Source organism: Mobula birostris, chromosome 14 (genome assembly GCF_030028105.1).
Source record: "Mobula birostris isolate sMobBir1 chromosome 14, sMobBir1.hap1, whole genome shotgun sequence".
Taxonomy (NCBI): Eukaryota; Metazoa; Chordata; class Chondrichthyes; order Myliobatiformes; family Myliobatidae; genus Mobula; species Mobula birostris.
The window spans coordinates 52,393,603-52,407,985 of NC_092383.1; the positions used below are offsets into that span (position 1 = coordinate 52,393,603).

The following is a 14,383-nucleotide window of genomic DNA, read 5'->3' on the forward strand; positions in this document are numbered from 1 at the left end:
GTCTTATCTTTCTGCACTTTACAAACTAATGTACAGTAGGAGTGTTACAAATGTTAAAATACCACTCCATAAAGAAACAAATTTTCATTGTACATTTAACATCTAGATAAACAATCAGCAATCACATTATCTTTACCCTAAATATGAGTGATTAAAATATCATACTCCTGTAACATTAGACTGTATTATTAAATTGGAGTCTAATTTCCTTAGCACTTTTCCTTAACAGTCACAGTGGCAGCTTCTCTTTCATAATACCATTTTATCATATTCATATGACACAACTGTGTTGTCTTTCTCCGATCCGGGGTTTTTACCACGTAATCTATATCATTTACCTTAGATTTAACTCATAAGGACCGTGAAATTTGGCTTGTCATGGGTTCGTTTGCACTGGGAAAAGAACCAACACCTTATCTCCGGGCTTAAATGACCTCATCCTAGCTTCCTTATCATACCAAGTTTTTATCTTCTCTTGAGCTAACTTCAAATTTTTCTTGGCCAAGCTACAAACTTTATACAATCTTCCTTCAAATTTCAAAACGTAATCTAGCAAATTAGTGTGTACTTCTTTTTTAATCCACTGTTCCTTCAACAAGGCCAAAAGTCCTCGAACTCTATGCCCAAACACAAGTTCAAAAGGACTAAAACCTAATGGTTCTTGTACTGCCTCCCTTACTGCAAAAAGTATTAAATGTATACCTTCATCCCAGTCCTTTTTATTTTCCACACAATATATCGTAATTATAGTTTTTAGTGTAGAATGAAATCTCTCTAAGGCTCCTTGTGATTCTGGATGATAGGCTGAGGAAATAATCTATTTTGCTCCCAGTTTATAAACTATCTGCTGAAACAACCCTGACATAAAATTACTACCTTGATCTGATTGTATTTCCTTAGGCAACCCAAAATAAGTAAAGAATTTTATAAGAGCCTTTGTCACAGTTTTGGCTGTTATATTCCTAAGAAGTACTGCCTCTGGAAACCTAGAACCTGTGCAGATAATAGTTCATAAATATTGATGTCCAGTTTTAGCTTTTGGCAAAGGACTTACACAGTCTACAGTGATTTTTGAGAACGGCTCACCGAGTACTGGAATTGGTTGCAGTGGGGCCACTGGAGTAACCTGATTAGGTTTACCCACAATTTGACACGTATGACACGTTCTACAAAATATTGCCACATCTTGTCTTAAACTAGGCCAATAAAAATGTTTAGAAACTTTGTTTATAGTTTCCTTTACACCTAAGTGACCACCCAAAGGAATACTATGAGCCATAGTCAAAATCTCATTTCAGTAAATTTTAGGAACTACTACCTGATGATTAACTTCCCATTCCTCACTAGCAGGAATTGTAGGTGATCTCCACTTTCTCATTAATACCCCCTTTTCAAAATAATATCCTACTGGTACTTTTTCAATTTCACTATCTGGAAGAGCTTGTTCTTTTAATTTAACTATCTTAGGATCTCTACCCTGCTCTGTTATGATCTCCTTTCGAGATAAAGACAAATCTTCCCGGTCAGATTTACCACCAAAATCCTGATCAAATAATGTAGGTAAGAAAGTTTCTGATACACCTCAAAATTCGAATCTTGATTTGAACGGTCATGGGTAACAACCTCATCCTTTACATCAGTCTTTTTTAGCCATAGCTCTTGTCACAACACAGGAAGGATCTGTGTTAGAATCCCTCTGTGGTTCCTCAGAATTTGAATTTATTGTCAAATGCACTTCAGGAAAAAACTTGTCCACCTGCTAAATCTTTCCCTAATAAAAGAGAAACATCATTCACAGGTAAACTGGATTGTAGTCCTACTTTAACAACCCCTGTAACTAGTCCTGACCTTAATTTACTCTATGTAAATGTACTGGCATAAGGGCACTCCCTACTCCGCTTATATAATTTACCTCACCAATGTCAGACTCATCACTAAACTTTAGCATACTGTCTAATATAAGTGATTGAGAAGCTCCAGTATCTCTAAGTATCCTTATTGGTACTGAATTGGATCCTTCTTTCAAGGATACAAATCCTTCTGTTATAAAAGTTTCATATCCCTTCTTAACTTGGTCAGACTCTGACACATCTCATTAGTATTTTCTAAACCGTGTGGCTTTACAGGTTTTTCAATATGCTGCACACAAGCATATGGGACTACTTCCTTCTCTTTCCTTTTCAATTGGAAGCAATTAGCTACTACTTGTCCAGGTTTCTTACAATAATTACAAATAATACCAAAATGTCTTTCCTTCACATGTCTCCCTTCATCCTTACTTTTCTCACTAACTTCAGATTTAATTTCTGGTTTACCTGGACTCTCTGTGCTATTTTACCTGGAGAAAATTTATTCTTGTGAATTAAAACCTACTCATCAGCTAATTTAGCAGTCTCCTGCAATGTAGCAGTGTCCCGTTCATTTAAGTATGTTCTCACTTCAACAAGAATGCTTCTTTTAAATTCCTCCTGCAAAATCAACTCTTTTAATTTATTATACTCCCCATTCACATTTTTAGAGGAAACCCATCTCTCAAAACACACAGATTTCTCATAGGCAAATTCCACATAAGTTTTTTCCACCGATTTCTTCAAACTTCTGAATCTTTCTCTGTACGCTTCTGGAACCATCTCATATGCCTTTAATATATGCTGCTTAACAATATCATAATTCAGTGCTTGCTCAGCATCTAAAGCTGTATAAACTTGTTGTGCCTTGCCTTTAATTACACTTTGTAACATCACTGGCCATCGGTCTTTTAGCCACTTTAAACTCAGAGCAATAATTTCGAAATGCTGGAAATATTTGTTCACTTCAGTTTCATTAAATGGAGGAACCAAAATAACCTCACGACTAGCAATAAACTGTTTCGTAGAACCAGAAGAATGATTCCCAGACTTTAATTTCTGCATCTCTAGCTCAAATTTCCTCTGGTTTTCAGCTTCTCTTTCTGCAAATTCCCTTTTTTTTATGGGCCTCTCTTTCTTCAAGTTCCCTTATTTTATTAGCCTCTCTTTCGGCCATTTCCGCTTTAAATTTTTCAAACTTTTAACTGTTCAGGATGTCACTGCATTTCCAGATTACTCATTGGAAACTTATCTAACACCTCCTCATCAAATAATTTCAAATTAATATAATGTTCAGCGATTTTTCTTTGTATGAAAGCCTTGGTGAAATTCTTCATAATTCCTTTAATATCCAACTTCCCAGCAATCTCCAATACCTCAGGTTTTCTCGCATTCCCTAAAGACCCTGAGTTAGGCGTGTCCAAAAACCCATCAATATCCATTGTTGCCGAATACCACTCACACACCAAACTAAAAAAAAAAATTGGATATCAACAACAGGAAATCTGCAGATGCTGGAAATTCAAGCAACACACATCAAAGTTGCTGGTGAGCGCAGCAGGCCAGGCAGCATCTCTAGGAAGAGGTGCAGTCGACGTTTCGGGCCGAGACCCTTCGTCAGGACTAACTGAAGGAAGAGTTAGTTAGGAGGTATCCTTTGGAACGCTCTGCTCTCCACTCCCTCCGCACTAATCCTAACCTTATTATTAAACCCACCGATAAGGGGGGTGCTGTTGTAGTCTGGCGTACTGACCTCTACATTGCCAAGGCTCAGCGACAACTCGCGGATACCTCCTCTTATTTACCCCTCGATTGTGACCCCACTAAGGAGCACCAGGCCATTGTCTCCCACACCATCACCGACTTTATCCGCTCAGGGCATCTCCCATCCACTGCTACCAACCTTCTAGTTCCCACACCTCGCACTTCCTGTTTGTACCTCCTACCCAAGATCCACAAACCTGCCTGTCTTGGCAGACCTATTGTCTCAGCTTGCTCCTGCCCCACCGAATTCGTTTCTGCATACCTCGACACGGTTTTATGCCCCCTTGTTCAGTCCCTTCCTACCTATGTTCGGGACACTTCTCATGCTCTTAAACTTTTCGATGATTTTAAGTTCCGTGGCCCCCACCACTTTATTTTCACCATGGATGTCCAGTCCCTATATACTTCCATCCCCCATCAGGAAGGTCTCAAAGCTCTCCGCTTCTTTTTGGATTCCAGACCTAATCAGTTCTCCTCTACCACCACTCTGCTCCGTCTAGCGGAATTAGTCCTTACTCTTAATAATTTCTCCTTTGGCTCCTCCCACTTCCTCCAAACTAAAGGTGTAGCTATGGGCACCCACATGGGTCCTAGCTATCCCTGCCTTTTTGTTGGGTTTGTGGAACAATCTATGTTCCGTGCCTACTCTGCTTTCTGTCCCCCATTTTTCCTTCACTACATCGACGACTGCATTGGCGCTGCTTCCTGCACGCATGCTGAGCTCGTTGACCTTATTAACTTTGCCTCCAACTTTCACCCTGCCCTCAAGTTTACCTGGTCCATTTCTGACACCTTCTTCCCCTTTCTAGATCTTTCTGTCTCTGGAGACAGCTTATCCACTGATGTCTACTATAAGCCTACTGACTCTCACAGCTATCTGGACTATTCCTCTTCTCACCCTGTCTCTTGCAAAAACGCCATCCCCTTCTCGCAATTCCTCTGTCTCCGCCGCATCTGCTCTCAGGATGAGGCTTTTCATTCTAGGACGAGGGAGATGTCCTCATTTTTTTAAAGAAAGGGGCTTCCCTTCCTCCACTATCAACTCTGCTCTCAAACGCATCTCCCCCATTTCACGTACATCTGCTCTCACTCCATCCTCCCGCCACCCCACTAGGAATAGGGTTCCCCTGGTCCTCACCTACCACCCCACTAGCCTCCGGGTCCAACATATTATTCTCCTTAACTTCCGCCACCTCCAACGGGATCCCACCACTAAGCACATCTTTCCCTCCTCCCCCCCCCTCTGCTTTCCGCAGGGATCGCTCCCTACGCGACTCCCTTGTCCATTCATCCCCTCCATCCCTCCACACTGATCTCCCTCCTGGCACTTATCCTTGTAAGCGGAACAAGTGCTACACATGCCCTTACACTTCCTCCCTTACCACCATTCAGGGCCCCAAACAGTCCTTCCAGGTGAGGCGACACTTCACTTGTGAGTCAGCTGGGGTGATATACTGCGTCCGGTGCTCCCGATGTGGCCTTCTATATATTGGCGAGACCCGACGCAGACTGGGAGACCGCTTTGCTGAACATCTACGCTCTGTCCGCCAGAGAAAGCAGGATCTCCCAGTGGCCACACATTTTGATTCCACATCCCATTCCCATTCTGACATGTCTATTCACGGCCTCCTCTACTGTAAAGGTGAAGCCACACTCAGGTTGGAGGAACAACACCTTATATTCCGTCTGGGTACCCTCCAGCCTGATGGCATGAACATCAACTTCTCTAACTTCGGCTAATGCCCCACCTCCCCCTCGTACCCCATCTGTTATTTATTTTTATACACACATTCTTTCTCTCACTCTCCTTTTTCTCCCTCTGTCCCTCTGACTATACCCCTTGCCCATCCTCTGGGTCCCCCCCCCCCCCGTCTTTCTCCCCGGACCTCCTGTCCCATGATCCTCTCATATCCCTTTTGCCAATCACCTGTCCAGCTCTTGGCTCCATCCCTCCCCCTCCTGTCTTCTCCTATCATTTTGTATCTCCCCTCCCCCTCCCACTTTCTAATCTCTTACTAACTCTTCCTTCAGTTAGTCCTGACGAAGGTTCTCGGCCTGAAACGTCGACTGTATCTCTTCCTAGAGATGCTGCCTGGCCTTCTGCGTTCACCAGCAACTTTGATGTGTGTTGCTTAAAAAATCGGATATTTCCCTTCTCCAAATCAAAATGGCAATTACCAGCACTTAAACTCAAAATCGGAACATCTCCCGCGAGCCCCCACAGATTATGTTACGTAACCGGCAACAATGAATATCAATCGAGACAGGTTATAATAAAAAGAACCAAACATTTATTAAACACGGTTAAACGATAAGGAAAAAAACAAACAAAAACTTTAACCGGAAGTTAACCGTTATGCAGCCGTTCAACAGATCATCACTCAGCACTGGTTCTTAAAGCATTAAATGCTAAAACAATTCTTGAAACGATAAAGTCAGATATAGTTCTTAAAATGGTAAATTTGAAAGTCCAACAGATTTATACGTTCAATTGGGAGAGACTTCTCTGGAGAAGGATTTCTTCACAGACACGACTTTCCTGCTGGTTCTGTCCACAGGATTCACGATGCAGCAAATAAACAGGTTAAAACAACTGACCTTGGTTTCTAGAGAGCAAACCTTTGCATGAACTCTTTGCTGTTTTGGCAAGAGTTATCTCGATGCAGGTCGCGACTCCTTCAACGAAGACTCAATAAGGTCAATCCTTTGTTAAACTGCTGAACGATGCCAACTCCTCTCGATCCTTTGGTCCTGTACTTCGATAAAGTCTTCACTCTCCCTTCCACTGCTGCTGGAATAAGGTACATCAGCACATCTAGCAAAAATTTCCAGTCCAATAATATCGTATCTTGCAATAGAATGCACAACCGTTTCAAAAATGGAACTGCGTCACAAAAAAAACACGCAACAGAAACGGAGACACAGCACGTTCTACCTGGAAATCTACAAACTAAAAACTAACTGCATCATCTGGGGTCTTCCCTTTATATACCCTTGGTGCATATGTCATCACATGACCTCACATCGGTGGGAAAATTACATCAGGTGACCTCCAAAAGACCACTACATCATTCTCACAAAAAAAAATCACAGATCTCCTTGAGTATGTAACAGTAGTGGACCAATGATCCTCTTTCTGTGCTATAGGCATATATTGCCTGTATATATTGAAGTGTGGAGTAGCTAAGATTGTTTTCCATTTCTGAAGAATTACAAGTATTAGCATGTTCAATGTGATTGATTGATTAATGTTAATATCATTATTCTTTGACTGTGTTCTTCCATGATAGAAAATAGAGTTCTAAATCTGACACTGGATTTTACTGAGATGGTCTATTTCTTTAAATATCCATGCTATTTCCTATTTAATGACCTAATAGTTGTAGCATCCAATTTTCATGAGATAATCATTTGAAGTAATTACCGAGCTAACCTAAGGCTTCGATGTTACAGTAAGATACTGCAACCTGTAATTACTCTCATGGTACCTCATCTTGATTTAGTTCATAATTTGTGAATCAGAAGTCACATAAATTAAAAAAGAAATCACATAATCAAAGGAAAAATAACTTTCATTCAAATGGCAAGGTGATTATATGGCTTGGAATTAAACAGTTTCAGAATTTGTATGAATATTTATAAATGTTTAAGTGTATTGATGAACTCCATCAAAAGCAAGAATAACATGGGCCTAAACAACTAAATTATCCAAAGTTTTATCTTTACCATTTGAATGGTAACTAACTGTTGTTGGAAATGTTCTTGAAACTATCCATTTGCTTGTATCACTTGTCATAAGTTAGTTAATGAGGGAAACAATGAATATGATTGAAGTAGTCCCAGTCAATGGAAGAATTTTTTCTCTATATTATTTGTGAATTGTCACTAAGCAAGCATGTAATGATGTGTAAGAAATATATTTGCTATATATTTCTCCAATAAAGGTGTGTATGTGAGAGAGTGACATGGATGCTTAATTGTAATTAAGGGCAAGAGAAAAAGGGAAATGTAAAATTGGATTTGCCACTTACTTGGTCATGAAATCGAACACGTTTTGAAGTGGCCCGCTGCTCTGTGCGTGTGCACACATTGAGAGGGAAGTCTGTCAGCAACAGCTCAGCCCACTCATTGTTTTTTAACTGGCTGTTCAAGTATCTCCTGCTCCCACATTTTGAAACATGGACTCGTTTTGTCTCATCCAGCTTAACAAATACAGTACCTAAAAGTATTGGATTTACTTCTGAGTCGTTCAAGTTTACGTGCAGATGCCGAACTTTAGGAGGGAGACCAAGGCAGGGATATTATTTCAACATATCTTGCAGTGCAACATGTGTGCGCCTGCTCATTTAAATAACATTTTGAAAGTGCATTTGTTTGGAATAAGAAATTGGTACTGATCATAGTTACTTTTTATATAGTGAAAACCTATTTTGTACACATTTTAAAGTAGCTGAAGGAATGAAGCCCAATGTAAACTTGAGGAGCACTTGCCTTTCAGTTAGGCATGATGCAGCCCTGAGCTCATACTGGTTTCAGCAAATTCTGTTAAATCAGCTATTTCTTTTTGTAATTAGGGGCACACCATTTCTCTTTATCCCATGTATCATTTTCTGTCACTATCAACCTTTGTTTCGTATTTCCTGAAGCACTGTAAAGAAAATAAAAAGCAAATTAGGATAACTACAAATGTGCACAGGAAATTTTGACAGGTAGAATGAGGTAAAAATGCTAAGGTATTCGATAAATATTTGAAATGAAAGAGAAAGAGGAGTCTTGGTCCTCGTGAAGAAGAATGAAGTTCTGAATGAGTACCTTCCATTGTCTTCATGGAAGTTGAGTGCAGGGAGGAAGCATGTTGGAAGAGGAGAAAAGATGTGCTGATATTGGAACCTAAGCATAAATAGGATCCATCATTGGGTTTATTGTCTTTAAAAATAAATGCATTGCTATACCTGGGTAAATTGATTTAAAAGCTGATTAAGAACAACAAGGGAGGAAATGGCATAGCTCTGATACCAGAGAACAAGGACACTGTTGATGAATACCATTGTTTGAGAGATTTCAGTGGGCAAATTATTGGAAAAATTCTGAGGGTGTGAAAGAACTTGGGCCACAAGGATTACAGCAGTTCAAGGTGCTTCCACCTGTTGTGAGGCAATTAATGGTGGGTAAGAGAGTTTGAATTTCTTTTGTAGAATTTACAATGACTTGATGGAGATTTGCTGGAAATTTATCTATTTCCCCACACGGTGCTATGAAATTCATAAGTTCCTCTTTAAACTGAACTCAGTGAACATGACGTGTTTTTCTTGTAGTCAAGTTCCAATGTATTAGTTGATTAGAAATAAATTGCCTCTAACTTCCACCCTGCCCTTAAATTCACATGGTCCTGACTCTGACAACTTCCTCTGTCTCTCTGTCTCCATCTGTCAACTGACATCTTTTATAAACCTAATGATTCCCGTGGTTATCTGGACGATACCTCTTCCCACCCTCTCTGCTGTAAAAAAAAAAAATACTATTCCCTTTACTCAGCTTCTTCATTTCATCTGCATCTATTCCCAGGATGCGACTTTCCGTTCTAGGGCATTAGATAGTGTTCCCTTTGTCCTTACCTGCCACCCCATCAGCCCTCCGTATCTAGCACATTATCCTCCACAACTTCCGCCATTTCCAACGGGATCGTACCACGAAGCATACCTTTATTTTTTCCCTGGTCCTGCTTTCCACAGGAATCACTCCCTCCACGATTCCCTCGTCCATTCTTCTCTTCCGACACTTGTCCCTGCAAGCAACCTAAGTGCTACGCCTGCCGTGCACCTCACCTGTCGCCTGCCATACACTTCCCCTCTCGCCTCCCGTACACCTCCCCTTTCGCCTGCTTTAGGGCCTCAAGCAGTCCTTCCAGGTGAAGCAACACTTGACCAGCAAATCTTCTGGGACCGTCTATTGTGTCTCTTGCTCCTAATGTGGCCACCTCTACACTGGTGAGGCCTGTCGTAAATTGGAAGACTGCTTCATCAACCACTTCTGCTTCATCTGCCACAAGTGGGACTTCGCGGAGGCCAAACATTTTAATTCCGATTCCCACTCCTGTTTCAGTGTGTCACTCCGTAGCCGCCTCTTGTGCCATGATGAGGCCACCCTCAGGGTGGAGGAGCAGCACCTTATATTCCATCTGGGTAGCCTCCAACCTGGTAGCATGAAGATCAATTTCTCCTTTGGGTAAACAAATACCCCCCCCCCATTCCCCACTCGAGCTTTTACCCCTTCTTATTTGCCTATTATTTGCCCCGGGTCCCCTCCTTCCGTTTCTCCCTGGTCTACTTGCTTCTCCTATCAGATTCCTTCTTCTCCAGTCCTTGACCTTTTCCACCCACCTAGCTTCACCTGCCACCTTCCACCTCTCCCTCTCCCACTTTTTATTCTAGCATCTTCCCCCTTCCTTCTCAGTCCTTCAGTCGGGTCTCAGCCCGAGCCATTGACTGTTAATTTATTTCTATAGATGCTGCCTGACCTGCTGAGTTCCTCCAGCATTTTGTATGTGTTACTGTGCTTCCAGCATCTGCAGAGTTTCTCATGCTTATAATTAAATTTTATCAATTAGAATTCATTGTTTTTTTTAAATAGCATTCAATTTCATGGTAGCAAAATATTTTCTTGTTTGTTTCTACAGTGAATATGGCTTTGCTGAAAAGGTTGTAGAGGGAATGTCCATTGTAGTAAATTCTATTGTTGTTAAAGTTGAAGCAAAAGCATTCAGCACTTCGTTTGAGCTATGGCAGCTGCAAGGTTATAGTGTAAATCCCAAGTGGCAACAGAGTGACTTACGATTCACAAGGATTACAGATCCAGAACGAGGGGAGGTAAGGATTCAATATTTTTTCCAGCTGCTAACTTCACACTCATGGGTAGTTGAAATGGTTTGAACTGGCCCATGATGCTGAATGAGCTGATCATGATAAATTAAATCCTATATCTTCCACTGAGGCAGTTCAATGATTATGCTCACAGATCTAGTTGTAGAAATGCTGTACTGCTTTTCAAATTGAGATGGTAGAATGCACACCATTTTTTACTGGAGTGAATGTTTTTACTTTGTCCATGTGATAATTTTATGGTGTAGGTGACCTTATCTATATGCAAGGTCATGGTCTGATGGATGAAACTGACTCTGGGCTTAAAACCTTATTACCCTGGCTAATAAATATCCTTTCTCATAGCACTGGGAACAATGTTTAAAGTTTGGGTAGGAGTGGGTACTTGTTTTTCATGATGACCAGTTTCTAATCAGTTGATATTCAATTAACCCTGTCAAACCCTTCAACTAACATTCTAGTCTCTCACCTCTTTCCTCCAATGCTGTGAGGTAAACAACTGTGTATCTACCTCACCCCTGTTGTCACCACCTTTCTTCCCTCTTCTCCACTGCTGGGTAGAAGTGCGATTGAGAGAGTTGGTGGCAAGAAGTCCCTCAATGATACAGTGTGAGACAGTGTTTGAACTTCTGTAGTTAGTGATTTCACGTTGCCTTTTATGATAGGAGAGATTAGAAGCAAATGCAACCAATCTGTTGTGCTTGTATATTGAACAATTTAGATTTTTTTAATGCTTTTTTAAAATTAAAGTATTCTCAGGGTAATAGTCTTTCATTGTACCTATTCAGGAGACTTGTTAACAAAAACCCTATGTATCTCGTACCCAAGTGAGTGTTTTAGTTGAGAGACCTAACTTGATCATTAATCAACTGGTCAAAATCTGGTCATGGTATCCACTCCATCGTATCAACTGTAAACTCCATTTGCCCCTGGTGTGAGAACTATTTTATGGGTCAAAGGATCATTGTACTCATAGTTCAGTCAGCTCAGTTCATCACAGGAGGCTTACCAGCAAGCTGCTCGGTGTTTGGTCACATGATTGACATGCTGTGCTTATTCAGTCATATGAGCAGAAATGAGGAAAGAAAACAGAGCAGTATTTAGCTGTTGTGCCCAATTGTAACATTGGGAAAATGTTGTGAATTCGGTATGCACATCTGCTTTGCACCAGCATTCCTGGCAATTTAACCATGTTGCTTACAGATAACAGCTTTGGGTTAATGAGGTTTTCTAGTCTGCTTCAGAGTGAATTCTTAGAAGGAATAGTTCATGTGTAACTTTGTGAAAAAGATAAAATCAATTCCTCTAATTTCATTAAGACTTCACACAGAAGATAATAGCTGAGACAAGTTGGTGACAATGATGAATGTATGGGCAGATTGTTTAGACATCTACTGGGTCGCATTTCTTGAATGGCCCTGTTTATGTTCCACCTTTTTCTGGTGTTGTTCATATGAAACCACATTTTTGGTAATAACCCCATTTCACTTCTGCATTCTAAAAAAGGCAATCTGAAAAAATTCTTTATGTCTGCAGCATGTTAGCAGGGAAAGTTTCTGAATTACACTGCAATGTAAATAGTGAGATGTTTCAACAAAACTCTGAATCAGTGTATATTCAGCATCAAAGTTGGTTTCCCAAGTTTGAGATACAATAATCATGTGTTGTTAATATAATTGTTAATATTCAAAGCGTCTTTTTAGAGCAATATTGAGTTATAAGCTATTGTCTACTTTCTGTTTCAATAACTCTTCTTAAACAGTTTATTTGAGATAACTTTATTTAAATGTACATGAATTGCTTTGCTTATGGCTAGAAAAAGCTAAGCTGTTTTGTGAAGTATGGGCATGGATCTAGGAATACCAGAACGGTCGCAGGAGCCCCTTCTAAATACCACTAAGATTATCTCCTATGTACTCAATACACCTCCCAAAACAATTGAGTTGAATGTTTTGATAGCTGCAAGCAATGATGAGTTTTGAAATTAGACAGTACAGCTGTGTACACAAGGACTATTCTCTATTGAAACTGCAACTTCAAAGGAGCTGCACCATGCAGGCATTTGTGAACTGATCATGTTGTCTATCCACCAAAGGCATCTTTAATTGTCAATGAATATTCATTAAAAATAGAATTTTATATCTGTTCGCGATCCTGTTTTCTGGGGGAGAGGGGAGACTTTTCAAAGCTTTTTACTGCAACTTGAAGCTTTTGAAAAGATTTGGGCCCAGTCCTATGAGTATGCCAATCTGTGGATAGCAAATCAGTGGAGGACAAGGGTTGTGTGTAATTTTAGTGACTCAATTACTTTTTAGAATTAGAATATTCTAATTTGAATCTTACCATGTTTACACAGGTTTTGACTTTTAAGGAAATAAATTGGCAAACACTTCGTATTGAAGCTGATGCCATCCCAGGTGATCAGAGCATTATCAGCACACCACTGAGACTCATCACCAATCAATCAAAAATCAGACTTGTACTTAAGAGAAGGGTATGTACTTACCAGTTTTCACTGTCATCTCCTTCACTCATTTAGTCGCCAGTTAATGATGAAGGTATTGCATTGAATTGTCTGGTGATAAACAGACCAAAACAAAGTGCCTTAGTACTGCTTTCTTAAATTTTCCCAAAGCCAGTGCTTGCTAAGCAGCAGGTATATTACGTCAAGTTCCTTTTGGCAAAGCAATCAATTAAGCATAGTGCTTCATGGTATCAGTGTTGGTATGGATTGCGTTAATATGAGAATACCTTGTACTGTTTCATTATGTTAACGGATGCCAATTAAACATTAAAACATTCCCAAATAGCACAACAAAAATGCACAAGTACCTAACTCTTGAAGGAGATGTTGTTCAGTGATGCTTCCACTCATTTTTGTAGTTTCTCAGGTTATTGAAGGTCAGTGAAGGAACCGAAGACTTGACCATAGATGGAGTGGAGGTTGGTTGATAGTGAGGTGATGCACTTATGCACTTTGTGCAGGCCTGAGAGGTGATGTGATGCTCCTATGCACTTTGTGCAGGCTTGAAAGATGATAGCAATTGTTGTGTATTTAATATTTCAGCGATATTTGTATAATGTTATAAATATATTGTTTAAGCATTCTTGTTCATTTGAATAATTTATTATGTATTGTATATAAAGGTATGTGAATGGCATACATTATCATGCCATCAAGTCATATGTGTGCGCCTCCCAAAAGTGAAAATGAAATTAAGACACCTCCTGGTCTCCCATCTTTTTGTTGCAGTTAGTTTTATGTTTTGGAGTTGGAAGGCATTACAATGATTTGTGCATAATCCTGTGTCTCTTAGTTCCCACTGTCAGCTCTTGGGTCCTTGGAGACTCCATCTTTCTTCGACCCCACCTTCCCTGAAAACCACAACCCTCCCCTGTCCTGAGACAGTACCAATCCCCTTTCCTCTGTCTGATCCTAGCTCTCATCTACACTGGATTTTCACTATTCCTTCTTACCTTCTCCTCCCTGAGGCAGAAACGTTCTCTGCTAAGTAAGGGGCTCACCTTTGTACCCCTATGCCCACAGCTCACTGCATTCCGTGCCCACCATGATGCTGAGCTCTCCTGCTGCCTCCATTTCCATGCTTATTACTTTGGCAAGGACTCTCTAGCCTGCAGTGATGATCCCTTTTCCCATCTTCAACCCTTCTCCTCTTCCAGGACAAACTGCTCTGGTCTTCTGTCTGCTATGGATCTTTTCATTGCTAACTGCCAATAAGACATCAACCGTCTTCAATGTACCACTCCTCTCTCCGATTCTAACCTCACTCCCTCCAAAAGCACTGCTCTCCACTCTCTCTGCACTAATCCTAACCTCACCATCAAACCCGCAGATAAGGAGGGGATTCTGTAGTAGTCTGGTGGACTGACCTC

The 14,383-nt window shown here is 40.6% G+C and overlaps 1 protein-coding gene across 1 annotated transcript in view; it reads left to right on the forward strand.

Moving 5' to 3' along the window:
• Positions 1 to 14,383, forward strand: part of LOC140209897 (bridge-like lipid transfer protein family member 3A) — a 162,356-nt gene that overhangs the window by 52,328 nt on the left and 95,645 nt on the right. Inside the window, exons 5-6 of the mRNA XM_072278540.1 lie at positions 10,288 to 10,477; positions 12,846 to 12,983. Coding sequence (XP_072134641.1) covers positions 10,288 to 10,477; positions 12,846 to 12,983 — 328 coding nt within the window. The remainder of the gene's footprint in view (positions 1 to 10,287; positions 10,478 to 12,845; positions 12,984 to 14,383) is intronic.